The sequence below is a fragment of the Orbicella faveolata genome, unplaced genomic scaffold (assembly GCF_042242905.1).
Source record: "Orbicella faveolata isolate gen_17 unplaced genomic scaffold, um_ofav_v1 contig_2, whole genome shotgun sequence".
In the NCBI taxonomy this organism is placed as follows: Eukaryota; Metazoa; Cnidaria; class Anthozoa; order Scleractinia; family Merulinidae; genus Orbicella; species Orbicella faveolata.
The window spans coordinates 14,324,629-14,352,486 of NW_028301547.1; the positions used below are offsets into that span (position 1 = coordinate 14,324,629).

The window sequence follows — 27,858 nt, forward strand, 5'->3', positions numbered from 1 at the left end:
CACGTAATTCGTTCCCATACCACTAAACAGAGTCCTTTAGCGCGTCAATATATAGCGCAAAGTGACAATAATTTTAGTGCAATTATTTTTATTTTTTAAATCGATGCTTCAGTAATCTTCTCATTTTGAAAAATATTTTACTCGTTAGCTGCACTCACAAGCCTGCGAACACAAGCTAACACAGATGTATTTCCGGTTGTCCCTTGTTTCGCACGCTACGCTCGCTCGTGAAATATTTTTCAACACTCGAAGAGAAATTTCGCATTTCCATGCGGCCACGTAATATCCCCTCTGTAATTGATAATATAGTTCTCAAACCATTTAATCAGTCTCAAGTTTTTCCGTGGTTCATAATACTTTTTGCAGTTCTGATTGGGATGACTTAATTCTGCAAGCTGGAGCACCTATTTAGGACAACCATATTTTCTTGCATGCTCAGTGTAAACTCACAAAAGGGGGTGAACTGACATGCTCTTGGAAATGAAGTACAGTCGTGGAGGCGTGGAGAGCTTTTATATTTTGGTGGGGGTGCGAGGGACAAGTGCAAGAGGTATGCTCATGGTTTTACTGTTATTTTTCAGCGTGTACATGTCGCCATGTACTATACTAAAAAAACGTGCGCGTGTTGCGTAACGGCATTATATGACTTATATCTCACTGAGAAAGACACCAGTCGTTATGGTCTTATACCATTGGCTCCGTCATCCAATATGTAAGTGACACAGTTTTTATTGCGTCTTTTCTTTAGTGCCTTAAGTTTCCTTGCGTTTCCTGATAGACGTTTTGCAAATGTGAGGTAAGATTTACAACCTAACTTACTTCACTTTTTACCTCTGGTCTTTACATTAAAATTATTATTACAGCTAGTTAAGATTAAGGATACAAGGTTCATCATTGTTCAGCCGATTTTCTTTTCAAAAAATGTATTGAGGTTTATGCATGGCATTAAAGTTTTTAAGGTGGCGCCAAATGTGTTAATGACTACTGAGGTTGTTAGAAATAATTTGTAAAAGCCTAAGATGTCACACGTACAGGTAGGAAAGATATGTTTTTACCAGTCTCAGCAATTCAAAAGGAAAACAAAGCAAGCAAGGGTAACCAGGTTTGTAATGAAAATGAAAGAGCGAGCGCTGTTGTTGCACAGATCTTCAGCGCAGCACTTGTATTCGCAGGTCGCCTCGTTGTTATCTCTGCACGGAGATGTGGCGGTTTCACACGAAGCAGCAGTTGTACATTCGCGATAAAACGTCTCAACTTGTCCAAACCTTGTCTCGTTTGTTTTGTAGGAAAAACTTGCTACGGCGCATCTATCACTGGAACTACCGCAGTGTACTGGATTGTTGGCGCTGCACTCTACATTCTTGTACAAGTTAACACATGAGTAACAACGTAAGGCTTGACCTGTGAAAAGATAATTATAAAGAAAACCTGATGAAAATGATTTAAAATAAGTGCCGTTTTGGAACAGACGTTTTACGTGAAATACAGAAAAACTCGCCCAGTCTAATAACCGTCATGTAACATGCATACGATCAATATTCCCTATTTATTCTCTAAGCGGCAAAACATCAAACAAATAGGCTACAGTGACGTTCCAAACGTATGTTTCATTTTCGTTTACTCTGCATAATTTCCCTTGAAGGAATCTGGGATCAGAAGAAGACAGTTTCTCTGTAGATGATTGTCATCAGGATCCTTCATTTCAAAGTCCCTGATTGAATTCATATTTTTTATTATATTTTGTTTTATCATTATTTTTTACTAACGATAAAACCACCCTTGAAATGTTCGTGACTCCTTCTCTCTCCGGTTACCCACACCCACAATATCAAACACAAGAATCTGAAATACAGCAATATCAGGTAGAACATTGAGCAAGATGGCAAAATGTTATCTAAAATATTTGAATTAGTGTTTGCAGCGATGACTTGTTATTTCATCCATAAGCAACCACTTCAAGTACAGGATTTCCACCCCTTCTTGTTTTTCTTAACTCTATGCAAATCTTTCGCAAACGTTTGTCCACCAAAATAAAAGAGTTCGGCTTTGTAAAGTCATTTTCAGACAGTCAAGAGACGTGAAATTATAGCGCCTTTGGGTTACGAGTGTGAAAGAGCCATGTGACGGGCCATCACGGTGAAGTCACGGCTCCGGCTAATCCAGAGAAGAGTCCTGATGCGTGAAAGAACTAACACAAAAACTGATTCAGTTGTTTTTCTTGTATGCTAATTTCCTGATATTACAAAAGCTAGTGTAGCTTCTTGAGATATAGACACATTATGAAGGAGTTGTTTTTGAATACACTGAACTTGTATTTCAATCAACGTTGAACTCACACGGTAGAGCGCGCTTGTGCGAATTCTGTTATACAGTCGAACCTCCCGTAAGCGCTTACGGAAGGTGGTCGCTAAAGAGAGCTTAGACCATATTGGGTCAGAATTTTACCTCATTACCATATGGTAATTGCAGAGACATACCCGATGTTTTAACTGTTATATTCTTGTGAAAAGTCAGTGTCGAGAAAAACTCCGATACTTCCCATTGAGAAATTTCCGTCCCTTGTACTACCCGGCAGGAATGTGATAATGTTATAACACCTTATTATCCAAGTGGTCGCTTACAGGAGGTTAAAATCAAAAGAAAATTTCAAACTTTTAGCTCTAAAAGAGGTCGCCATCGCTTATGAGAGGTGGTCGCTTACAAGAGGTTTCAAATATATTGATTTGACTTGGAAACTTTTAGTATTTTGGAAAACTGGTCGCTGAGGAGAGGTGGACGCTTATGAGAGGTGGTCGCAACCGGAGGTTCGACTGTATGAAGGCCCTCAATAATTAAATGTTGAAAATAGTCGCTCGAGCCGAAACTACTTTTTGTATGATAGAAAATGCGCCATTCTGTGGAAAATCAGTTGAATTTTACAAGATCATCAATATTGCCAAATTTAAACTGAATCTCGTGACTTTGGAAAATGAAAAAAGTGAACAATGATACCAACTTTGAACCCGAGAATGTGTTTTGAATTTTAAACCATCTCGTGGCAATACGTTTATTAAACAATTAATACGGTAGATTTTGGACCCGAAGGCTCGGAATTTAACTGCGAATGCGGTAGCCTAAGGCCCAGTTCAGACGTCGTGCTTCTGCCGTGCCGAACTAAATTGCAATTTGGTTCGACTGTAGCACGGCAGGAAATCAACTCTGATTCAGACGTCGTGCCAGAGTCGAATCAAATCCAGGGTTTACTGAAGCCTCGTAACAATTCTCCTCCTAACTCCCCGAGGGAACGAAATCTCGCCAAAACACATTGACATAATTTATGAATTTAGTTTGGCGCGACAGAAGCACGACGTTTGAATCGCTGCCGTGCCAGAGTCGTGTAGCACGGCAGGAGCTTGTCGAACTTAATTGCTTGCCGAACTTAATTCAAAAGTTTGATTCAGACGCCGTGCTTCTGCCGTGCTTTTGTCGAACTTAATTCCTGAATTTAGTTCGACACGGCAGAAGCACGACGTCTGAACTGGGCCTAAGGAAGAAACTTTAATACTTGTCATCGATTTGAAATAAATTAAATAATAAGTCGTAACAATACATACCAAGGGAAACAAGTGATAATATGAAGAGAGCTTTGATAACAATGGCTTGAGGTGTCATGATGTGAGACAAGTTCAGAACCGTTTTCTCTTGACTTCACTTCAGCAAAGCCGATATTAATATCATTCCTTGAATAGCATTCAAGACACGTCACCAGAGCTTTCGGTGAAACTGTAACGCACTCTAATGGCTGTCACATTAGTGGTTTGGCAGCGAACTCGGGAGGCTAGCAAGAGTGACACTCTGAGCTGACTAGTAATGTGGAAACTGAAAACAAGGAATGAGTAACTCAATTGTAATGTGACTACTGACCATCCTTTAATATGGGTTGACATCGAAAACTGAACGAAATTTGTAACTAGTACACGAATTGGAAAGCAATTTTCTTGCTCGAGTTTTTTACTTTTTTAAAATAAACCTATTTAAGTATTAAACGTTTCATTTCCAGCCTTAAATAATTTAATTATACTTCCTGTTTTCAAATGAACTCGTCACACTTGTTCGGCAGTAATAACAAACATTCACGGTTTCTTTCTTTGACCACAACTACCAGAATTCATTTAGTTTCTCCCGTCTTGTTTCAAGTATTAAACCGCGACAGTGGGGTTTAAATAAAAATTGCCCAAGTTAGGCCATAATGCAATCGCCTATTAAAATAGTCATAATGACGAAGGAAATCGTTAATAAACAATTTCGCCGCGGTGTCAAAACTTCTCAGTGTAATTGGCCTAACTGCACCTGAAAATTAAAAAGGTGTTCCCATTTAGCGCACAAATCACGAAGACCTGTTGTCGCTGGCCACAAATGTGAAATGTGGATCAAAAAGCAGTGAACAATCACGCCGGCATCATTTTTTTTTTTCAGGTAAGTTTTCTACAGTTCATGTGTGTCCAAAATTGCAAATTAACAATAAAAAACGGAGGAACATTAGGGAGCAAGATTTGTAATTGATTTCGTAATTGTTTTCCCAGTTGTTTTTCTAAAAATAGTTAAAAACCAAATCCGCTTAGCAGTGATCACGGATCAAAGCCTACTAAGGCACAACTAGCAACTGGGCAACATTAGGGGAACTGGTAATCTGCTATAATTTTTTTTAATCTTTCGTCTAATAAAATGTTTATGTGTCGTTCAATTCGTTCGGTTTAATAACAGTTTTAAACGCAGGATGACAATGTTAGTTAGAACTGATGTCAGGTCATGTTTCAATGGTCGGTTCAAATCTCAGGCCATTTAACACTTGTCATCAGTTAATTAGTACTATATATTCACTTATGTTTTTTCATGTCTATTCAATTCTTAACATGACATAACCCGATAGGTATTCCCCTGTTTTGACACTTATCAATGACAGTTTGGCGCCAGCAAAACAAAGCAAGCGTCCTGACTGTCTTGTGTGTAATACGGAGCAATTAAAAAGCTTACTGGAGAATTGTGGAAATGAGTTTATGAGGAAGCTGTTATTTAGTTGACGTGAAATAAACTGGGACCAATAGGCAGTCTTTTCAGCTTTTGTCATTAAAATCACCAGCCGAATAGGCATACAAAAACATTAATTCTTTGAACGTTTGCCAACGGGAGGCCGCATGGTTATATGAGGTAGAAGTGTTTATAAGATTGGGTTGCGACACCTGCCATTTTGCTGATGTCTGATGAAACTGAAAGGTCCTCAAATACTTAAGAAAAAAGCTACTGACATATACCTGAAGACGGGTGAGGAGTCAACTTTCAGCGTGAGTATACTGTGCAAACTGAATCTTCGTATCATTTGTAAAAGCTGATAGACCTGAAAGTTCTCCGCTGGAAAGACATTTTGAACTTCAGTTGTTCACGGTCACACAAACTGTGCTGCCTTCGGGAGTTTTTCGTCTTTGCAATTCCAGTTTAATTATTGTCATCGAAGGATTAAAAAAGGGGTTAAATGAACCGCCTGTTATATATAAAATAGGTGTGACAGTTTAATTTTGATAATATACCAAATCTGTCGCTATGCAAATTTTTTCGTACCAAAACTTAAACTCAAATTCTTTTTGAAAATTTTGCTTAAAACCTTATGGCAACAATCTTGCACGATTGCAGTATAGAGCGACGGTGAAATCTCGAAGTTAAGATTTGTGCTGGATACGTAGCCCGAAGGTCGAACAACGGAAGTTTCAAATTTTATTCAGGGTACTAGCTGGAGAGGCGAGCAAACGATTTGGTGTCATCTGTTCCTTCATTATATTATCTATGCATTATATTTTTTGATTTACTTTTATATACAGGCTATCAACTCTTAAATGGTGGTGTATTCAGATCGTGGAATATCGGTGGCTACAATACCTCTAACAACCCCCTTTTAAAGAATAATCATGAATTTCCATGTCGGTTTGGAAAAATCAGTGTTTAGTCTGAACAGAATCATACAAAAACCACACAGTCTTTCAGTCATAATTTAAGAGAAAAAAACAAAGACATTCGCAAATAAGGATTGTCTATCATTATCATCAGTTTTCTGGCGTTTTTTAAAATGCTTAAAAAATTAGACCACCCCCTCACTTTAAAGTCTCAAAGCCAGGCCTTAATTTTCTTGAGCGCCTTTTTGAACAGTCAATTCCACATCTCACCCACCCTACTCTCCGACCCATCTTTGCTGGTGGTTGCGATTCGTCACTCGTTTGTGCATCACTCGACCAATGACAGGTGTACTTTCGAACGGAAGCTGTACGTCGTTACTATCGCGGTGGTCTTTTCATTTTCATTGTTGTGCTGTTGTATTAAAATAGTTTCCCAAACAAATAATCTGGATTGGGTGTTTCGATGGGGAAAGATTCATTCTCGACCCCAGCTTTCTGCACGCAAAAACGAATAGCTCTGGGTTCGAGAATGTCGAAGATTCATTTTGACCGGGGACATGGACACGTTAGGCCAAATTTTTCAAGATGTTTTACCGGTAAACTTGGTTCAACACCTGTTTACTGAACGGCTTGAAAATACAGCATGTGTGTCTCCCTTTTCCCCAGAAAGAAGAGTTTGTTCTGTAACGGTTGTTAATCATTCATTCCCAAATAAAAGCTTTATGTTGGGTGTCAATTTGCAAGACTTTCTCGAGCACATTTACAACAGAGTGGAGAGCTTCTGAGCTTCTCGGATCTATCGACTATTTTTCGCTTCCTGTAGAATTAAAACTGAATCAATTGCTCACGCTAAACTAGTGATAAATCCGGAGAAAGAATCTGTACAAAGCCATATATGTATGTGTGCTAATGGCAATGGCGGTATCCTGTTTCAAAACATGAGCCTTTCCATTAGGGCGTACTTCTTGCTTATAATTTTTTAAAACTATACGTAAGCATTTTTCTGCCAACTGAACACTTGCAATAAAACTTAATACATCTTAAGACGGATTGCACGATTGCGTGTTGTTTGGAAACTTTTTTTTTCAGTATTTTCATCACTCTGAACAATCCACGCGTCTCATTTTTGTCAGACAAAACATGAGTCAAGTCATCTAACTGCGTATATAAATGCTGATCGACAATTACTGACGAGATCTTGCAACCTGATTGGCCAAATGAATAGAAATTGTCTCTACTCAGTTGGTTAGCGTGACAGTTTAGAATAAACACAGATTAACGTAAAAAACCAGATCAATAAAACAGTCAAAAGCATTCAGCTGTTCCCAAGTTAGGGAACCAAGAAATATTCAGAGAGGAATACAGCATAATCCGCAAATACAAGTACGGTTTGTTTGAGTTTGGTAAAAATTACAAAACATGGTGCGTTATCGGTAAGATCGGCGCTGTTATTTGTATCTTGTTTTTCTTTTCTTGTTTAAATTACAACTAAAATGACTCATTTTCCTTTTGTTTCAGTGATCTGTAGCACGTGATCACTTCACTTCCTTGAATTCAAAGTCGTATATCCTTTCATCAGTTTTTCGCCAGATGAATCTAGCAGTCAGCTAGCCACGTTGAAATGTTTGTTCCGATTTTACCGGCCGGCTTGTGACTCCGTCGCGCCAAAATCTCACTGTTGATTTCTGGCGATAAAAGAGAGCTAATTTGTTCCTACAACATGACAGAGCAGAGCTTCCTCAACTCTTCAACTGCTCCAAAGTTATCCCACGTTCTCTTGGTATCATATATAGGGAATTCCGTTCTTAATGTCCTGCTCTCATTTACAGCCACGTTTGGAAACATCGTGATCGCTATTTCGCTGCGAAAGAATTCTTCACTTCACGCTCCATCTAAAGCTTTGTACTTAAGCTTAGCTCTGTCTGATCTTGGTGTTGGCCTCATTGGACATCCGTTGTACCTGGCATATCTTTTAACCGAGATGAACTCACACGGCGATTCAAGCAATTCTCACGGCTCAATCCACGCTCTTCACAACGTTTTATCGGTGTTTTTATGTGCAGTCTCACTACTGACAATGACAGCCATCAGTGTGGATCGCCTCCTCGCACTGCGTTTGAAATTCAGATACAGAGAAACTGTGACACTCAGAAGAGTATCTTTGACTCTTATATTTTCACACATTTTAAGCGCGGTCATGTCATCAGCATACGTCTGGTATTATCCTCTTTATTTGGGGGCAAATTACGGTGGAATCTTTCTATGTGCGCTCGTTAGTTCTGTATGTTGCATTCTGGTGTACAGTGCGATACGCAAGCAAAGCACAAGGCAAGTTTTTCACTGCACTAAACGTAATCTACAATCAATTGAGCATCAAAGAAGTGTAGATGACTCTTGCTTTAACATGGTGACGTACAGAAGGTCTTTCTATAGCACTCTGTATGTGTATGCGTCTCTTTCTGTCTGTTACCTTCCCTACGTTTGTCTGAAGATCGTCGGTCAGTACACAGGCTGGGACGATCGTGTTACGGCGGCCTTTTACTGGTGCGGAACTCTAGTTTTGTTCAATTCTTCTCTAAACCCGCTTCTATACTGTTGGAGAATTCAAGGGATCAAACAAGCTGCCAAACAGACCGTTAAAAAAATGTTTTCCTGTTTCAAACCTTGTGAAACGGGAATCGCCTACGCATAAATTTGGCTGCCACTTTTTACCCAGTATAGCGGCGGAGTGCCTGCTCATTTAACTGCAATGTGTTGAACCTGTTTTGGGGTTATTTAGTGGTAACTCAGCAACAATTATGAAAACAAGATCCGACCTGATAAATTAAAAGTAAACCATCCAGTCAACTAACTGAAGATAAATTGACGAAAACTGAAATGTTATAAAGAAAATAGGTCATACAAATTGCCAAACGCCCGCCAAAACAAGAAATATGTTTAAGGCCCCTGGTTTAAGGCCATTTAACCAGCTCAAAACATTATTTCGTTTCATTCTAACCCGCTAAAACGATGGGTCGCTCACCTATAATTAAACCTGACCTCACTGCTTGTGAGGATTGATCCGAAAGCGAAAAGATAACCTAAAAACAAAGTTATAGATATTTGGAGAAAGAATTCTGCGGCGCCGGTTCATCGCCCAAGACAGTGCTTTGTAAATTCCACAATGAAAATCTTCACCACCTCGGAAGCGCGACTGATTTTCATCTCTTTGCTCCACTTTATTTTGATTTCCATTTCAGTTGTGTAAAAACAACGGTTACATGTAAAACATAGACAAGTGGGATAAATCACTTTATAAAGGACGTCATGAAAGAGTTTACGGCAACAAGCTAATGAAATGTGGTTCATTTGTAATCGGCATCTTCTACATCTGCGAGCGAGTTTAGTTTTTACATATATTTAACACAGGAAGCAATGTCTGACGGGTTACGCCGGTTTTGTAAATATTTTAATAATTATTGACTGAATTCCCTATTTACCTTCAGACAATCGTTTATGCAATATTTGTTCTCATAAATGCCAAATTGTGCGCTTTTTAATCTCAATTCTTAAGCTCCATGTCATAAATTCTTGTCAATGTAAAAAGGTCGGTTTTGTTAATACGTACAAAATCGAAATAGCTGCTAACCTCCTGATATGCGTGCGCACTCTAGACAAAAGAAGATCTAATAATCTCTTTTCTAGGAATTAATTTCTAAAAATTTCAAGAAAGAAAAATTGTAAACGAGACTTTTCAACAAGGCTACAATATTTAATGACCTTTTAACTATACATATTTATGCTAATGAAATGCGCCGCAAACCTAAGAGGGAGCATTACTACAACAACACACTGTTTTTACATAAAATATGGTGTCTTCCATCTGCCCGTAAGAAAATAATCAAAATTTTTGCGACAAGCAGAGTTGCGTGTCTTGTTCATAGCAAATGTTAATGTTTTGCCAAAATAGCAACAGTGCTTCGCAAAAATTGTCAATTTGCGCAGAAAGGATCTAGCTGTACACACATTTGAATAATACTGAACCTCGCATTTGAATAATACTTTAAATTAAGTAGTTCAAAAAATTACACAGGCATCTGCAACAATTGACACCCAAAAAATGAGAAGTCCTAATTCACCGACAAATCTACCCTTAACGTAAAAAAGAGGGAATAATTACAAAGAGCTCAGTGTTATTTTGAGCATCTGATCTTAACAAAAGGTAAACATGACAGTTCAAGACTCGAATGTTGCATACATTAGCAACTTATATACACTTCAGCTGTCTCAAGTCTCATACAAAACGTAATGGCAGAGTTATACAATAACAAGTAAGGATCTTTAGTGGGGATATTTCCATCTCAGAATGCTTCCGTCCGTTCCTATGGAGACAATCCACTTTTGGTGAGGACAAATCTTCACTCTTGCTATCCCCCCCGCGTGACCTTTTCCAACATGCGTTTTCTGTCCCTCGTTGTACTTCCACACCTAATAAGAAAGGTTGTATTTACATATTAAAGAAAGTAGACCCAGCCTCTCCCCTAACTCAACGCCTGGAAGAGGCTAAAATATACCGAACGTAGCGGCCCTCGTTACTTTTCGGCCTTAGCAGCCTTTTTCTGTCGCTACTTTGTCTTTCTTAGAGTCGTGAGTTTCGGGGGTCCCTACTTTCATAGTTAAAACATACTGCATTTTTCAACCGATGCGATGTTTTCAATATAGCAAGAGCTAATGTTGTAAAGAGTTGATACTTCATCAAAACAGGACAATATGTTGCCTCTGGAAAATGGGTAAAGGTCAGCCCTCTCCACGTACTGAACCCTCTGAAATGCATTGCCTGTTTAAAATGCTACAGAAACCCATATCTAACGTCTAACGAACCGTTTATTACCTGATTGAGTAATTAAAGCAATGGCGGGTTTCCATTTACACGTCACTGTTATAAAAATCCTATTTCTCCTTCCGATAACAATACAATATCAAACAGACAAGTGCGAAGAACATAGAAATTCAACTAAGGAATATTGTACCAGTAGGGGGAAATATATATCCTGAGCTAAACAACAAAGACATGACAATTCAGAAATCATGCAGCGATCGTGAGAGATAACAAGAATACTCACTCTTGGAATCCCACTCTTGGAAGTATTGCGAGCTACCGTATTCTTGGTACAATTGGTTCAATATTGTACGTTGCAAGTACGTTTACATAAATGTTGCTTGCAAAATTAAAGTCATACTTTAAGGAAAACATTAAAAAATTACTCGCAACTGAAGCTTTTCATCTTTATCGGAGGAAATAAAACATCACATACCACAACTTCTTTGTCATCTCCTCCAGTGACATAGTGTAAGCCGTCAGGGGATAGGTCCATTCCATCTATAGAGCCGCGCGTTGATCCTTCCAATTCGCGTATTTGAGATCCATCAAAAGTTTCCCAGTACGCAATCTGTTGGCATAAGATTTAAGTGTTAAGACGAAATCTCATAGGAAATCGAGCAATTTCAGTTTATAGTCGAGAAAAGCCTTGTACCAGAATTATTTTAGGTATTTTACAGTCCTTTTTACATTTTCTTAAAGTTAAAGATATAAATAGTTGCCCGAAATAACACCGAAAACAATTAACATGGGAACTCGAGAAAATAAATTTCAAAGTTCAGAAGAACTGTGCAAACACAAGTAAAATTTCATAATCAGTTTCATATCACCAGCAATTTCATGTGTCTTATATGAACTTCTCAAAATTTGTTATCGATATTCGGTGTTGTTAAAAATGATTTCTTCTGAGAAGACATTGAAAACAGTCACACAAGTTTGCAATATGATGTAAATAATCTCGGTACAAAGTTGTTGTCCGCTTGTTACTCGGACTTCAGGTTGATTCCTTCTTAAAGTCTACTTGATTTCAAGTGACTGGAGGAGCAATCTCTAGTTTCTGGAACATAAACTCACTTGGAGTAATCCTACTCCCCTGAGATACCAGTCCATCACCGGTGCCCCCCCCCAATCCCCCCCCCCCACCTCCCATCAGCATTAGGTCTGTTTCCTAAATAGTTCCCTGACGCTATTGCCATTTATATTCTTGGGTGAAAAGAGGCTTTTTTTTGCAAAAGAACACAACAAACTGACTCCGCCCAGGGCTGAACTCGTACTTGTCGACTCTAGCGTAACTCATGCGTATTCTTCGCGTCTCGTTTCCGTAGTATTCTGATTTGTAAGTAAACTGTACGTTTTTGCATGAAGAGATTGGTGGAATCACTGAGTATAGCGTGGCTTACTTTGCGGTCTGTACCAGCTGTAATGATCTGGCTTTCATCTTGACTGTAGCAGACCGCCTTGAACATGGTAGTGGCAAATACGATTGCGCTCCGTCCCATTGCCCTAGAAAAGTAAAAAACAAAAATGTGTATTTAGCGAGGAATTCCAATCGCCTTCTCTGTATCTCGCACACAAAGTCCAAAACATATTATTACGTTCTTTCTTGTCGAACTTGGCATTTTCACGTCGATTATTCCAGGAAAAAAAAGTTATTTTGTACGTTTAGTAGCGGTTCAATCAGCTAAATATACTGGCTCAGACAGCTAACAGCTCAATGGTAGGTTTCTTGTCAGGTTTTCGTGAAGAAATTTTTCAAAGTCGCCATGAAACGGAAATCAATATTTTCACAACAAGCAACAAACCTATTTATTCCTTTTCCGACAGACTTAACTGTATTGTCTACGATGAAAAACAAACGAACATTTCAGAGCTGTTTCAGTAAAGAGGACAACACTTATACTTACTCTAAGTTCCAGACAATACATGTGCCGTCCTTACTGGCTGATACACACTCCAGCTAGGAAGAAAGATCAAATTAATGTGAGTCACAAGAGGGGTCTACATTGTTACATCAAAATCAAAAATCAACGGTGGTTATCATTGGAAACTGAAGTTACCTGTTGACATCGGTTGAGACGAACTTTTATGCATGTCACGGCAGCTACGAAAAATATCAAGAAAAGCTGTTAGCCAGTAATTTGAGTTATATATATGTATTTGACGAAAATATTGGACAAAACCTGCCTCGTCCCCAGCCCGCCCTCGCGATAGTGAAAGATATAATAATTAACTAGTGAGGAGGGGCGCAGGGAATAATGGTTCCCTGCGTTCGAGCTCCTCACTCGCTACCAGCTCACGCTCGCACCTTCTTGCTCACTCCCAGTCTCCCAATCGCCCCTTGCACTAAAAAAAATAAGAAAAACCTGTGGAGGAGGCAGAGATAAAACCAGAGGAAGCAAGGGGCAAGGAAGACAGTTTGTTGAGCTCAGAAAGATACGAACTCCTGAACAACTGAGATACTTCAGTCCGAGGCAGTGACTCCTTAGGCAATTACAAGCCTTTGTGCCATGTCACGTGTGGTCCCGGTTCTGTACCTGATTGGCACAAAAACAAAAACCCTATCTTTGCTTTCATTGGTTTGAACAAGTCATGATAAATGGTACACAAATAGAAAGAGCTCATAAACAGCAAAGAGAATATGAGTAAGTACCTTTGTTCATATACGAGATGCGCCCAAAATGCCAAGATGAAGATTGTCAAAGGGAGATGTTGCACTTAGTTTCGAGCAATTTTTCAAGAACAAAGGGCAGAGTTTGAAAAAGTCTGCAAGCCGAACTTTTTCAATTTGAGATCAAAGCCTCCTAAACGCCTGTCTCACAGTTACAACTCTTTTGTAACCTCAGAGCACTAGTAAAGTAATTTTTAAAAAACTAGGCAATTCGTTTTAGGTTTGCATCGATGGAAGAGATTTTCGAATATAGAACCCCTTGTGGTTTGGGTGTTGACATTTTCAGGTAAACGAAAAACCTAAGGACATGATTAATAGGATAAAATGTTTACAAAAAAACAACTGTTGTTGTTTAGCTTTGTTTGTTGTGGTTATCTCTGTAATTGTTACCTGTATGTTCTTTAATGGCTCCTTTCAGTGTTCCAGTAATGGATCCTTTCTGTTTCCCACTGCCGCCCACCTCCCAAACACGTACTTCACCCTCCCCTCCCCCGCTGATGATACGCTTCTCGTCACCAACGGCCGCTATAGCTGTGACGCCACTCTTGTGGGCGTTTTCTATCTGATAAATTAACCTGCCGCTCTCTGGTGTAAATGCGCGTATTTTGCCGTCATCCCAACCTGAACAAGATAAAAGTAACAAAACACACAACGTCTGGGCTTATTATGTCTACTATCATTGCAGAAAATTAACCCCGTCCAGTTTTACAACTACACAAGAGTAATCATTTTCTTACAGTAAGTATTTTTAGTGTAACATTATAACTTTGAACAACTGATCTCAATCTATATTGTGCCAGCTTAAAACACTTAGGTTTTGAGCCGCTTTGGTCAGAAAATGGGTCAATGATTTCGCCGTTTCAATCAGAAATTTAAAATGAGTTAGCTTTCTGGTCTGAAGCTAGGAAAACACATGAGCGAACACACATGTACGCATATCTTTCTTCTTCATCGGGCCGTTCCACCTTCAAAGAAAAAGGAAGGAGATGAAACCAAAGAAATCCCATTCAATCATAGCAACAAAGCGCAATTTGAAACTCAGATACGCGAACAGGCAGGTCTCAAAACGAGCATGGATTTAAGAGAACAGATCTGCAAACGGAAACATACAAAATGACGTATTTCTGTCTATCTTAGAGCCAGGATTTTTGATGAACTGGGTGGACCACTCCAACTAAAAGTCCCAGGGAGTATTTCACCCCAAAGGTTTAGCAATGAAGTTAGTCTTACCACTTATGATGCTGTTTCCAGAACGCATGATATCAATAGCGTTACATGTGATGTTAGGAACTGTGATGCGTACAACCTCCTGGTTCGTCTTTGTCGACCAAATACGGATCTCAGCCTTAGCACAAGTCAGAATCAGGTCTGAACTGCCACTGTAAACACATACACAGGCTAGTTAAAACCAACTGAGTTATAAGTTAGACAATGGATGATTTGGTAAGGTTTGCATGATGGACATACAGGCGTGAGTGGCCCAAGATCACAGAGTTGATGGCAAGACGAAATTTAATTACATGTTGGTTTAAGTAGTATTTTGTCAGCTAAACCTAAAAAATTGCCAGTGGCGACTGGTCAAATACGTTGTACATTTAATTTCTCGCAAAATTTAATGCGAAATTGTTGCTAAAAGAAATGCTTGAGAGTAACTTGAAGGCAAAACTTGTGTGGAATAGGTTTCAACAACAACAGTTTACTCTAGAAAAGCATATGTTTCAAGGTTGCAGCCCTCTACATCCAGAGCAGTCAGTTTCTTGAAGCATGCTACGGGTTTAAATGTTGACTTACCAAGGGAATATGACATCATTGACTGGGGAACAGTGACAGGTCTTGATCCTGTCATATTCTTCAAAATTACTGTAACTGAACAGGTACATCTGCGAGTTTTTCGTCCCTATGAAAAACTGCAAAATAATAATATTACAGTACGTCAAAGTTAATTCAAATAAGCTCTGGAAATAGGCCTAGTGACTATAATTTAGTAGAGGACTTATTCTAACTTGTAAAGGTTATTTGTAACGTGTTGTAAATAACAAGCATTACATTGTAATTAATGTACTGTAACTTGTAAGTAGTGTAATGTAAGATATGGAGTTTAAATAAAACTTTTAATGAAGCCTAAAAAAGTTTATTTAACTAACGCATGTCACTTTTGCAGACTTGCAAATCAGAGGAGTGGGTTAAACCGTATGCCTGCACACCCAGACTGTACCTGAGTGAATCATTCTTGGATCGATAGGCAATCACTTGCTCCACCAAAGTTTTAAGAGCAACATTGTTTAAAACATTTTGACAACTTTCAGTTGGTTTGAATTTTCTAGCCTGCTAGGGGGCTATAAATATAATTACTATTTCTTCAATTGAAGGCCTATCTGTTTTACCATAAAAACGCTAACTTTAACTTTCTGATTTTATTGTTGGTAAAACAAGACGGTATTATCTCTCATCAGTTCAGGGTTATCTTCTACTACACCAGAAAGCAGTTGACTAGAGCTGTTAACTGTGGCCAGTAGTAGTTATTTTTTCATTTGAAACAATATAATAACATAAAAATAAACATAGTTAACTTCATTACAAACCTGATGTCCTTGGCCTCGCAAGGCTATAGATGTAATTCCACCATCCACTTGGACAGACCTAAAATTCATGATAACGATCAGTGTCAGAGAATCAGACTGAGTTTTACTAAGTATATAATCATCTTGCAGGTGAGGGCAGCTGTTGGTGCACAATGTATGCTATGTTTTGTGTTTTACTTTTGTATTTAGAGGTCGAAACACACGAAGTGCCGTCGTGTGAACTAACTATTTTTACCACAAAATCCAGTCGCAGGGACTAAAATTTGGTCCCTGCAACTAGTCCCACAAAATTCATTGGGACAAGTGCCTGCAACTTGTTTCTCAAAAAATTATGCTTCGTGTGAACTATTCGTGGGACAAATCCCTGGGACCAGTCCCTTTGTGTAAACCCTTCTGGGGACTAGTTGCAGGGACTAGCCCCCTCGTGTGTGCTGACCTCAACTCTATTTTCAGCCAAAGAGGCTACAACTGGGTTTTCATTATTTTTATGACAAACGTGCACTCCAGATATATAATTAATTAATTAATTCTAGAAACAGAGCTGAACTCACTGAATTTTCTTGAATTTTCCTTTAACAATTTTCATGATGGCAACTGTTCCATCACCAGCACCAACCAACAAATTCCCATCCATGAGAATACGAATAGCCAGCACTCCAAGGCTGAAACGCTCATTGTCACTGGGGCCATAGTTAGTCATCAATTTACTCTTCAAATTGATCTGAAAACATTTCCAGGCAAAGGATATTGCACAGAGTATGAGTAATGAAGTGGTGTTGTATGGGATTACAAAATAATTTCAAGCTAATTTTGTCACATATTACAGTCAGAGTAATTGTGCAGACAGACAAACATTTGCATCCACTACTTGCCAACAGGAAAAGCTCAGTATGCTGTCAACGCTTACTGCGCCTTTCAATAACTTGCGGACTCTTAAATTCAAAGCTCAACCGACAAATGCGTTTTTCGCTACCATCAATCAAATGTTCGGCAGCTCCTCCCAGCTTCTGACTACTGCAGAGTGCACGGTAATCAAATCGTTGAGCACAGTTCAGACAACAAAACAGTGCTTGGCAGAAGTCGGAAGCTAGGAGGGGCCATTGAACATTTGATTGATGGTAGCGAAAAACCCATTTGTCACTTGAACTTTGAATTTTAGAGTCTGCATACTATTTAAAGGCACAGAAAAAAAGAAAGAAACCTAACAAGATACTAATGTGCAAAATCTACAAATTATTTACTATATATTATCCATACTAAAATAATTTACCTCAAGAATGTCCCCTGTGGTAGTTCCACAGTAAAATTTTGAGTCATCATTACTCATCTGCTCAGAAATTAAAAGAATTCCCAAGTTAAGTCCATGCAATGACAGTATTGTAAATTTGCCATCATAGTCATTTCTTTTATAACACAGTTGATGGTGTCTCTGCTATGCTATATACTATATATCGATGCTATACACTGATAGCTACTGATCTCCATTTCAAGAATTTACATATAATAATATGATATCACTTACCTGAATACATTTAACTGCACGTTTTAACTGTCCCATAGAGACTTCAACAGGACGTATCTTGCGATTTTCTACGTCAAGTTCCCAAACCCTCAAAGTCTTACTGGAAGTACAATGGGAAAAAAGATATACATGCCATAATTAAGAGACATTCAGTGGCTGATATTTAAACGGGATGAAATTTCTAACAATTGAGTCATGCACAAATCAGTCAGAAATTATTATTCTGATGGCATGATGGAGAGGCTAATGAGGTGTCACAGGACGTTTAGGGACTATTTAGGCTTTGGCAGAAGATTTAGGTCATCCTAAGTTAGTCAGTCTTTGTGTTCTTCCTGACTGATGCATCCTCTGTAAACTATTGAATGTCTTGTGTTGGTGTTGTCAAAATTCGTTATGTAAGCAAACAGTTTGAACTGCCTGTTACCATAGTAATTTAGAAAATAGCCCAAAGAAATTGGTTAAAAATGATAATCATATTTCTATGACTCAATACAAACATGCAAAAGTTGTAGTAGTCACATAGTTCACAGTTTTTGTTGGGCTGTTTTCTTAAAAAGATGAAAAACATTTTCTCTGTGTTTCTATTGAGTTTTAGTATAAATCCATTAGCCTTCTATCAGAAATGCCATTGTCTGATTAGCTACACTACTCACTAACTATTCTGTGATAGATAGTGAGTAGCGTAGCGGTGTGCACTGGTTAACAAAATGATGGGTGCTTCTTGGCGTTTCTGAAGTGTCTGTGAAGAGGATTTCGATAAAGTTTTGAACGACTAGTAGATTTATACTAAGACAATTAGATTATTCACTCTCGATTTCTATGCGTGATAGAAATTTTGAGCTCATAATCTAATTGTTTAATAGAAACACCTGTGAAAGTTTGGGAGAACTAAAAAAAGGTGTGGAAACGCTCACCTATTGGCTCATGTTCCCAAAGTATTTCTCATTCTCCCAAGCTTCCACTTATGTTTCTATAACTCGATAAATAAATGGGTCAGAACCACAAAGGTGGTCATTGTCTGGTATCTAAAATTAATATGATTGTCATTATGGTGTAACTTTTTTCATTTCATACTTCTCTAGCAGTATCTTTCAGGTGTGAATAAGGGATTGTCAAGTTCAATATTAGGCTCTGACCTCATTACTTTTGCATTTTTCTTATCTTGAAATGTGTACTTTTTAGACATTATGTGGGTTAAAGTTGTTCTTAGGCTTTTAGTCAAGGAAAATACAAATATGTAGGTTACTCAAGTCTCTAACATTTACAAGTAAGTTTCATGAAGTACTAAATTAAACAAATTATATTTTTTACTTACTCTCCACCAGTGACAAACATCTCATCACTCAAGCTGGCATAAGCAACTGCAAATGTACAACCAGCACTGGGAGCCCCGGCTGTACTTCCACAAATAGCCAAGCCTGTCTTGACATCCCACACGACAATACTACACACAACGAAAAAGGGAATTCCGTGAGGATTATTACAAATCATGGCTCAAGATAAACTTTTACATATTGGCCTAGTGGTTATCAAGATGTCACTGCTAATGAGTTATGCTTCTAGACAAAATAAGCTTCCTCTAGTCAGGTAATGGAACAGTGAGAAGGTGGGAGGAGGCAGGGGCTCTGGTCCAGCAGACAATAATAGCAAAAATACACTATCTGTGACTAATCATTGGAAAGCTAAATAAAATATGTTTTTACACTTTTCAGAAAAAAGACATCATAAGCCATCTTTATGAAGACATAATTATTGATCATCACAGTTATCTACATAACTTAGGCAGCTGTGAAATTAAAGACTGAAAAAAAATCTTGAATTTGAATTGAAATTTTTTCAGGCTTAAATTTCACAGCTGCCTAAGTTGTGTATAATATTAACTGCGATGATTAATCATGTCTTCATATCCCTCTCCGCAGTTCAAATATATGATCTTTCATAAATTCACTTGCAGACACTATCTTTCTTTGAAGACTCTTCTGTATTGACTCTCCTAGGTGATCTGAATAGTAATTTAGACTTTTTCGTGAAAGTTTATGCAACTGCTCATTCACTGCTGCATATTTAGGGTTAAACTGTTCTCAAGTTTTCCCCTAACCAAGGTGGCTAGTACACAGGGGTACAAAACTAAATAACCAAACCCTTTCTTATTAGTCTTTGGCTATGTGCTAACTGTTAGTTTCAAGCCCTGTAAATCAGGTGTTTCATTAACGTTTTCAACAGGAAGGCAACTGGTTTTTAGAGTCAGGCAAAACTTTTTGAACTGAACTTCTTTCTAACAAAAAAATTCCTGAGTCAGATGGTCAAACTAGGAAGGAAAAATCAGCCTCATAGCCTGGAAATTTGCCCAGTGCCCTACCCTTCATGAAACCCTTGTAAAAGCTAACCAATTTAAGAAAAACCAAGCCATCAATAAAACATATTTACCAATGTACCACAGTGAAATCTGCAGACATGGCATCCTTAGTACAACTTATTGGAAGGGTCTAACCTCTGCAGTACTGCCACCAATACAGCAATTACTGAACAATGTAAAAACTGAGAGAGGGCTCTTCAAATCATAGTAAAGAAAAAGCAGGAATTCTGGAAGGGGGGTTTGAATGATTAGAGAGTTCCAAAAGCATGGGGGATAAAACAGTTTGGAATACTTTAAGGCAAAGGAGGACGTGGGGGATGGGGTTGAGGATTTTGGAATTAATTTTCTGAAGCTAAGGAAGGGTTTAGATAAAGATATCTCCCTTGGTTAAGTATGGATACTTTCTGGAATCACTCATTTGACAGCTATGGAGCTACAAAAAATTTTTGATCGTTTCATGATCAAAGAGTTAGCAGTTCAGCATGCTGATAAAACTCTAGGTCTTACAAAATGCGTCAAATAGCAAACATCTACCAGGGCAGATGCCCTCTCCACTACAACAAAGAGGCCTATGGCTTAAACCCTCCTCAAAATTGCTTTTTGGAACCATCTCTAATTACCATAACCATACACTTATGAAAGTTGAGTTTGTCTCTGAGCAAGATACACAAGAAAGAGAACTTATTCTTACTAGCATGTTTAACTGTCCAAAATGCAGCCCATGCAAAATGACACATACTGTCCAATTACTTGCATGCCATATACATATGGGTTATTGACCAATTGTGAGGTCAAGATGGCTGGATATTGGCCAAGTTCTTTTTTTTTGCGAGTTTATGGACCAAGACGAAGTCAAGGTCCATAAACTCGCAAAAAAAGAATGAGCCAATATCCAGCCATCTTGACTGAACAAGCTTCGGGGAAATTTTTCTTGTGGGACACGACGGACAGTCCCGAGCGGGCAAGATAGCTCCATCTTGCCCGCTCGGGTAGCCAATCACAGTGCAGGATTTGATTCATCTTGCCCATTCACAGAGCTAGCCATATAATAAAATGTCTAATTACACTTGCAATGTGTGCAATATCCTATTTGGGCAAAAACAGGGGTTACTGATAGCCGATCAGAGCCATGAAGTTTGTTACAATTTTGATTAATGAACAATTACACACTTCATAAAAGATGAGGTTTTCCCTGATAGTAAAATTATCAATTAGGTCTCTGTTGTCTGTATGGCGACACAACCACTAGCCTTGATGATAATTTCTGCTATCACATGCAACCTCGTTCAATACAGTTGACTTACCATCCATCATCCTGCCCTCCAAGGGACACTAAATATTTGTCATTTGGAGAGAACGCGAGTGCTTCCACTTTAACTTTGTGCAGTGGATCCAGGGTATGTTTTATGGTGCCCCTCTCAAAATCCCACACGATGACATCGGCTTTAAATCCCATGTGAGTCTTTTCGCCAGATGCCAGATACTTCCCACTCTTGGAAACTGCTAGACAAGAAACTGCCAGGCCTTTGTCGCCTTGCCCTGACAATAATCTCTGACGCATCCTTCGATCTTCGGGTGTATTCTTGCTTTTACCGTTAACTCTTGTCGCGGATCCTCTACCTCCTGAAGCCGCCTTTTTCTCCTCTTTTATTTCCTCCACAACGATTTTGTTGCCAAGTGGATAGATAAGATGCTCTCTGTCGCTGTTGACCAACAGGCCTCCTGGAACTTCACCTGTAAAACGTTCGTTTCCATAATGTAAGCTTAAGCATTATAACATTTCCAATCCGTGCAGCCTAGAAGTCTAAAACCTTGCAAGACAAATCATTGCTGTATAAGCAAAAAGTCTTGAGTTAAATAATTTGAACGTACCTGCAAATCCAATGATTGCGTGAAGTTCGAGAGCTTCTATTTCACTCATGGCGCTTGGCTGTGAACGACAAACTTACAACAACAAGACTACAAAAACAGTACAACTCTTTTTGCTCTATCGTCTTTGGATTTTAGTTTTATCCTGGCGCGCGTTGCTACTGGATACGACGCATTTGGAGCTACATGTTGCCGCTGACAAGTATACTGACATACTATCGTTCCCAGTCTAAACGAGTGGAAACGTTGTTACGTAGCCGTGAAGTACTGCGCTTTCTCGCACAAATGAAAACGGTGTTCTTTATTCTAGTCCCGGAATTCTAGAAAAAACGATTCACAATCTTCAGTCGATTAGCCTTCTCATAATTCAATTAGTCAAACAAAACTTGCCTTTTATTCTTCTTGTGAATACGAGGAAGAAAAAGGAGCCTGGGAAGGAGGTTGTTCTTGCAATGCTGACACAATGTAAGGAATCAAGTATAGTAACGTACGGACGTAACGTACCAGAAACATATCACCTAGGTGATATGCTTCTGAACGCTCTGGTTAGGTTGTTTTTATTTCAAGATAAAATGTTGGTCATTGACTTTTGACAGATCGTATTCTCTTGCTTTTGATCATATGGTGGCCCCTGGGCTGAAGGTGCCGTGTCAGTCAGTTCTAAGAAGTCCAACCACAGGTATTCTTAGAAAATTGGGCTATTCAGATCAGAACAGGTCTTCTGGAGCTGTCGTGCACTTCATGTTCCTCTTGCGCCAGTGCTAAATTCTTTCCACAGGTTGAAGATTTTGGCTTTCCTGACACAATCTGGATGTGCAGAAATGTAAGGCGGGCTTCTCGATGTATCGATAGGACCATTGAGTCCGTTATCACCGACAATCGAAATCTCTTTCTCCTATTACACTTTAGGTTCTCGTCTTACAGGAATGAAAACCAGGTAAACTTCATTTCTAATTATACCGAACACCTTTTTTGCCCGATATACGTCACTATGTTGTATTGCTAAAATGGACTTTTAAAGTAGTCCGCTCAACACTTGACAGAGGAGTAAAGTTAACCGAGGTTAAAAGGCAAGTAAGGGCTACCAGCCTATTTATCAGCAAAATATAAATAATTAACATAACTGAGGGGAAAGCCAAAAAAAGGAACAAGTTTCCTCATAGGTTGGCCACCCCCAAAAAACAATTTAGTAAACTAACATAAATTAGTTTTCAGAAACCTAAATCAAAAAAACTTAACACACAGTACGAAGTCTAAGACTTGGCTAAGAACGTGCGATATGACTTCCTAAGCGTTCAGAGTGTTTCTTAGGGTGCGAAGTTAGTTCAAAAAGAATCAATAGTTCTGTCGAGTTTCTCAGAAACATCGCAAAAAAAAGAAACTGTTGTCTGTTATGGTTACAGGGTGGTGCTTAATCTCGGAAGTTTACCCGGCAACTCATGTTGCAGGTGACGCAACTTTCCTCTCCGATAACCCTTTACATATATGCATTACTGATATTTGTATTTTCTGTCTCATACTCAAATATATTTTGCAAACTGAAGCCCAAAGGATGGAGAGAAGGCGGTAGAGGAAGGCAAACAAGTTAAAAGATGTCTTTTCTCCTTCCTTTACTAAAATTTCGCGAAAAGAAGATCACAGATTGTCGAGTGAAGCTGCTAAGGCAAATTTTGAGAAGTGACATATATATGGTTTACAATAGAGGGCCTCACAATATGTCTTTATTTTCTTACAGCGCCGGAAAACACTTAAAATCTGTCAGTTTTCTAACAAAAGCGAATGAAAACATAAAGAAAATCAAGAGAGCTTAATTTTCCCTTGATTAAACACAATAAGTATTACGAAAGCTTTGTTTATTACGGTAAAATTATATATTTTTGTTAATATAAGAATGTCGAGTTATCCAACAGGAGGTTAAAAGCTACCATTTCTTTAAGTGCCCATAAAGGACAGTCATTTGTCGTCATTATTTATCCAATTTAGCAAATCTGAAACACTTTAATTCTTCTTGGTTGCTTCTATTTTGCTGATTTTTCTTGTTTGTGTTGCCCGTGAACCTTTAAATTTTTCAGTGTTCCAAACTTTGGGTGGTTATGTTTTATTTCGCTTTTTTAACGTCCAAAACATGGCTGATGATCCATGACAAACTCAAAGTTTACAGGTTACTGTGAATATAACGTGCGACACTAAATTTTTGTGGGTGTTTATTTTTGCGAATTGGCGATTTGTTGTATTCTGCGGGAACTAATTTTTGCGATCGTAAAAAAACTGGTTTTTCTTGCTGGGTACTAATTTTTGCGGCTTTAGGAAAGTCGCCTTTGACTGAAATTACGAAAATTTCATGCAATTGACAAGTGAGAAAACACGTAGAGATGTAAAACACAGTAATCCAGTAATCAATTTCACTCTATCACAATTACATCGTGCTCTTGTGCGGAATTGTAGATGCTCTTCTCAATGGAGTACCTTCAGACGATTCTTTCCTGTAAACCTTTTTTATTTCTGAACGTTTTGTTTCTCTTTTCATCGGTTTGTTTCTGAACAAAAAGTCGTTTTAAATAAATGGCAGCAACAAGATTCCACTTGTGATATTTTTATGTATAATTTCGTCACTGGAGTAAATTTTTGCGGGAATTTTTTGTGCGCGAACTTTTATTGCGGATCGTGGAAAAAACGGCAAAAATCGCAAAAATTAGAACACGCAAAAATTTAGTGCTACACGGTAAGTGATTGGAGTTTTAATTTTTTCTATTGGTTAAATGTTTCGCCACTATAGCACCCTAAAAAAAATCACGATTTTTGTTTAAACGTTTATGAGAAAACTCGGAAAATTCTTCAAAGTTTAACACTGGCGTAATGAAGTTTTTAGCAGAGAGAAAGGTTATTTTCCGGCGTTGTTTAATGTTCTTATATTAGAGTCTTAGAATATTTACAACTTCCTCTGGACACAACTTCACTACAAAGAGGAAAGAACTGGTGACTTCAATAGAGATTTTCAGGAAATGTCATTCAAGGTTGCCATGACCATCATTCAGTGTGTTTCTACATGTCGCTGTTACTGTCCCTAATTATTTAATCATATATTTGTCAGTATTAGCCTACCCTAGTTGGCACGTTCTGTATCATCAAAACCTAACAGCAAGGAATCAAGTTATTTACAAGGTTCCACATGGCTCCTCTAACCTGCCTGATCTGAACACAATACAAAACTGGGTTTAAAGAAGAGTTAAAGAACAGCAGCGTGGTCGCAAAATGTCCCACTGGCAAGAGATACTTCCGCATAGTCGAATCATTCTTGATATATAGAACGGCTACAAAAGTGATGGGAATATAACATAACATTAACGCAATATAGATGTAACGCATTGCAGAAACGGATTTCTTGTATTTGTTAATTGAAAGGTAGCTTTCCTCGCGGTGTAGGAAAAATTGGTTTGAAACTTGTCTCCCTTGGTTCTGTAACATGCGATGAATTTTTAAGTGTGTAAAAGTTGGTATCAGCACAAATAACGCAAAAAAGGCAATGGATAAAGCAACCGAGAGGTTTCCTTTTACCAAGCGCGTGATTGGGAAAATCAAACTTGTAATCCACAGCGTCAGAACCGTGATGTTTGCCTTCCTTATTGTTACAGCTGAGCGATAACGCGAGCGAAGATGTAATGCCAAGTATCTATCGATACTTATGGCAATCATGGTGAAGAAAGACACAGCGATAAAGTAGTCGCTGAGTACGGGATAAACGATCCACGACGCACAACGAACCCAGCCGTTTCCCACGACGCCAGACAAGCAGTAAGCAATGTACACGGGTTGTACGAACAAACCAACACAAAGATCCGACAATGCCAGGCTTCGGAGCAGCGCTTTAGAAGGCGAGTGTAGGAGGCGGGTTCTTACCAAAGCTGTCAGGACAAGAGCATTTCCAAGAAATGCTGTTAATGAAAATAGCGCGTTGAAGGTCGCTGTTACGATGTAGGTGTAGTAGAGATTCTTCGGTACTTGAAGAAGAAGTGAAGGATCGTGACGGCAAAAGAAAGAAATGTTACAGCTTTCTGGGTCACTTTGGTTTGAAGAACAATTTGCCATCATAGAGGTTCGAAATTGTTCACGGGCGTATTCTGATATATATTATCACTATGACTTTAAAATGCTCCGCAAGACATGCAGTCAAATATCCCAACACCGTTTGCTTTTATGCTGAAACTGGGGGATGTTCGGATGTGTCATGATTATGTGCTGTTTGTTTAAAGCATGACACATAAGTTAAGTGACGCTTATTTAATGATGAAATATCAAAAATTACCATAAACTAAATAAACAGTCATATCGGAAACGAATTTCATCAAAGCAAGTACCCCGCAACGATAAATCTTCAAAGCGCGACAAACTTGTTCAAACATTGAACAATGACAATTTACGAAACGGCAAAATGGAATTAGTTCAAAATATATAATATATATTTTCGACAGTTCTAGATGTTATCAGTTTTCGTAAACGTTGACATTTCTTTTTGCCTTTTTGACAAACCTTTCTTCAATTTTTTTCGTTTAGCTTGTTTTCCGTAAATCTGCGCTTCCTTTTCAAAAAGCCATGATAAGTTAACAGCAAATGTTAGTTTTTCGCTATGTTTTGCTATCCAGGTGTGTGAGCTCGAATTTACGTAAAACGAACGCGGTTTCAGTTGAAACCGAGGTTCGCGTTGGATGTTTATCACTCCCTCCACTCATACAGCGGCCATCGAAACTAGGGCGCTATTCAAATGCGCCGTATTAAAATCGCTTTCAAGAGTGGATCCGTTCTTAAACTGACAGAGTTTCATCGCTAGTGTACACAATTACAAAAAACTGCGTCATTTTAAAGACGACTATTTGGAATGGCTTTAAAAATGTGGAAATGTTATCTATTTCAGACTAGATTTTAGCTATCAATGTTTAATTTTCTTGTTTGTATATGAAAGCGTAGATTTTAGTTCATGACAATGTGTCGACATTACAACTATTCACTAACATATTTGTTTTTCTTCCTTTTCTCTTCGTTTGTGAAATTCCAGAAATTTCGTCAAGTCTCGGTATTCCTTTAAAAAGAATGTTTTTAACGAGTTTTACCTCCCCACTCTTTCTAAGCCGCAAAAGTTAGTTTTTATGCGTCCGTGTAAGTATTGAATTAAAACTAATTGGTTTTGAGACCGTCATATTAGCGTCTATGTAGTTAGTATATTTGTTATCACTTAAGAAAACCGAACTGAACTTAACAAATCCCTCCCAAATAGTGAAACGATGCTATAACTGCTAAACTTTGCTTGAATTGATTTCAATAAAATGCCCATCAGTGCTCTTGAGGATGATTCTTTGAAAAAACGATTACAAAGCAATGTGGCTGATACAATATCATCCAATGTAACTTATGTTGTGTCAACACGTGCCAAGTATACAGTGAGGGAAAAAACTGTCATTTTTATACTTCGTTTTGAACGTCAGATAAATTCAAATCAGAACGCGAAGAACATATTACATTATGAATTACATGACCGCTTATTGTAATTTATCATGCCCATGACAACTCAAACGGTTTTACTAAGAAACGTAAATGACTCCATGGAAAATAAAGGCACGTACTTGTATAGTTAAAGCCGTGTGAGAGCGTAAGTAAGACAACTGGAGTCATCATAAACTATGAACGATTTTTCAGTATTACCTGTTTTCGGAAGTTGTTAAAGAGAAGTATGGGGAACCTAGGTCACGTTTGATGATAAAAAAAATCTAGTTCGTCATCTCTTACGACATATTTAGTGGCTAAAAAACGACGAATTGAAAACTCCACTCTCCCTCAATTCACGGGCACTGAATAAACGTGGAAAAGCAAGACCCGCGGCGACTTAGCAAATCACGTTTCACGAAGATCGCCTTCAAATATATCACAAGTCACGGCTCACGAAAATGCTCTGTACAAAGCCCTTCCTCAATGCATGTCAACAGACCAATTTGGTATTTTCGCGGTTGTCGCAATATTTAATTAAAAATTGCGAAAATTTGACAATTTGAGGTTGCGAGAAAAAAGTTATCGCGAAATATCGCCCTTC

The 27,858-nt window shown here is 38.4% G+C and overlaps 4 protein-coding genes across 4 annotated transcripts; 1 reads left to right on the forward strand and 3 right to left on the reverse strand.

Moving 5' to 3' along the window:
* Window positions 1-704: 704 nt before the first annotated feature.
* Window positions 705-3,777, reverse strand: LOC110062915 (uncharacterized). The gene is made up of 2 exons (XM_020769865.2): window positions 3,594-3,777; window positions 705-1,401 (listed from the first exon to the last, which is right to left on the reverse strand). Exons 1-2 carry the CDS (start codon window positions 3,649-3,651, stop codon window positions 1,061-1,063), a joined length of 399 nt encoding a protein of 132 aa, XP_020625524.1. The 5' UTR covers window positions 3,652-3,777; the 3' UTR covers window positions 705-1,060.
* A 3,230-nt stretch (window positions 3,778-7,007) lies between these two features.
* LOC110062947 (histamine H2 receptor-like) lies at window positions 7,008-9,831 on the forward strand. Its single transcript, XM_089289732.1, has one exon. The coding sequence runs from the start codon at window positions 7,645-7,647 to the stop codon at window positions 8,614-8,616; it is 972 nt and encodes a 323-aa protein (XP_089145858.1). The 5' UTR covers window positions 7,008-7,644; the 3' UTR covers window positions 8,617-9,831.
* On the reverse strand, window positions 9,342-21,957 carry LOC110062920 (cilia- and flagella-associated protein 52-like). The gene is made up of 15 exons (XM_020769866.2): window positions 21,783-21,957; window positions 21,215-21,644; window positions 18,870-18,998; window positions 17,555-17,654; window positions 17,303-17,359; window positions 16,584-16,753; window positions 16,033-16,090; window positions 15,242-15,357; window positions 14,681-14,829; window positions 13,841-14,071; window positions 12,840-12,883; window positions 12,687-12,739; window positions 12,183-12,285; window positions 11,219-11,353; window positions 9,342-10,391 (listed from the first exon to the last, which is right to left on the reverse strand). Exons 1-15 carry the CDS (start codon window positions 21,829-21,831, stop codon window positions 10,245-10,247), a joined length of 1,971 nt encoding a protein of 656 aa, XP_020625525.1. The 5' UTR covers window positions 21,832-21,957; the 3' UTR covers window positions 9,342-10,244.
* A 1,523-nt stretch (window positions 21,958-23,480) lies between these two features.
* On the reverse strand, window positions 23,481-27,858 carry LOC110062968 (beta-1 adrenergic receptor-like). Its single transcript, XM_020769916.2, has one exon. It carries the CDS (start codon window positions 25,866-25,868, stop codon window positions 24,912-24,914), a length of 957 nt encoding a protein of 318 aa, XP_020625575.1. The 5' UTR covers window positions 25,869-27,858; the 3' UTR covers window positions 23,481-24,911.

Coding starts and splice junctions, on each gene's coding strand:
- LOC110062915 (XM_020769865.2), bottom strand. CDS start 3,651: ATGACACCTCAAGCCATTGTTATCAAAGCTCTCTTCATATTATCACTT. Junction 1,402..3,593: donor ATTATCACTTGTTTCCCTTG/GTATGTATTGTT, acceptor ATCTTTTCACAG/GTCAAGCCTTACGTTGTTAC.
- LOC110062947 (XM_089289732.1), top strand. CDS start 7,645: ATGACAGAGCAGAGCTTCCTCAACTCTTCAACTGCTCCAAAGTTATCC.
- LOC110062920 (XM_020769866.2), bottom strand. CDS start 21,831: ATGAGTGAAATAGAAGCTCTCGAACTTCACGCAATCATTGGATTTGCA. Junction 16,754..17,302: donor CCACAGGGGACATTCTTGAG/GTAAATTATTTT, acceptor AAATGTTTTCAG/ATCAATTTGAAGAGTAAATT. Junction 16,091..16,583: donor GGAAAATTCAAGAAAATTCA/GTGAGTTCAGCT, acceptor CATGAATTTTAG/GTCTGTCCAAGTGGATGGTG.
- LOC110062968 (XM_020769916.2), bottom strand. CDS start 25,868: ATGATGGCAAATTGTTCTTCAAACCAAAGTGACCCAGAAAGCTGTAAC.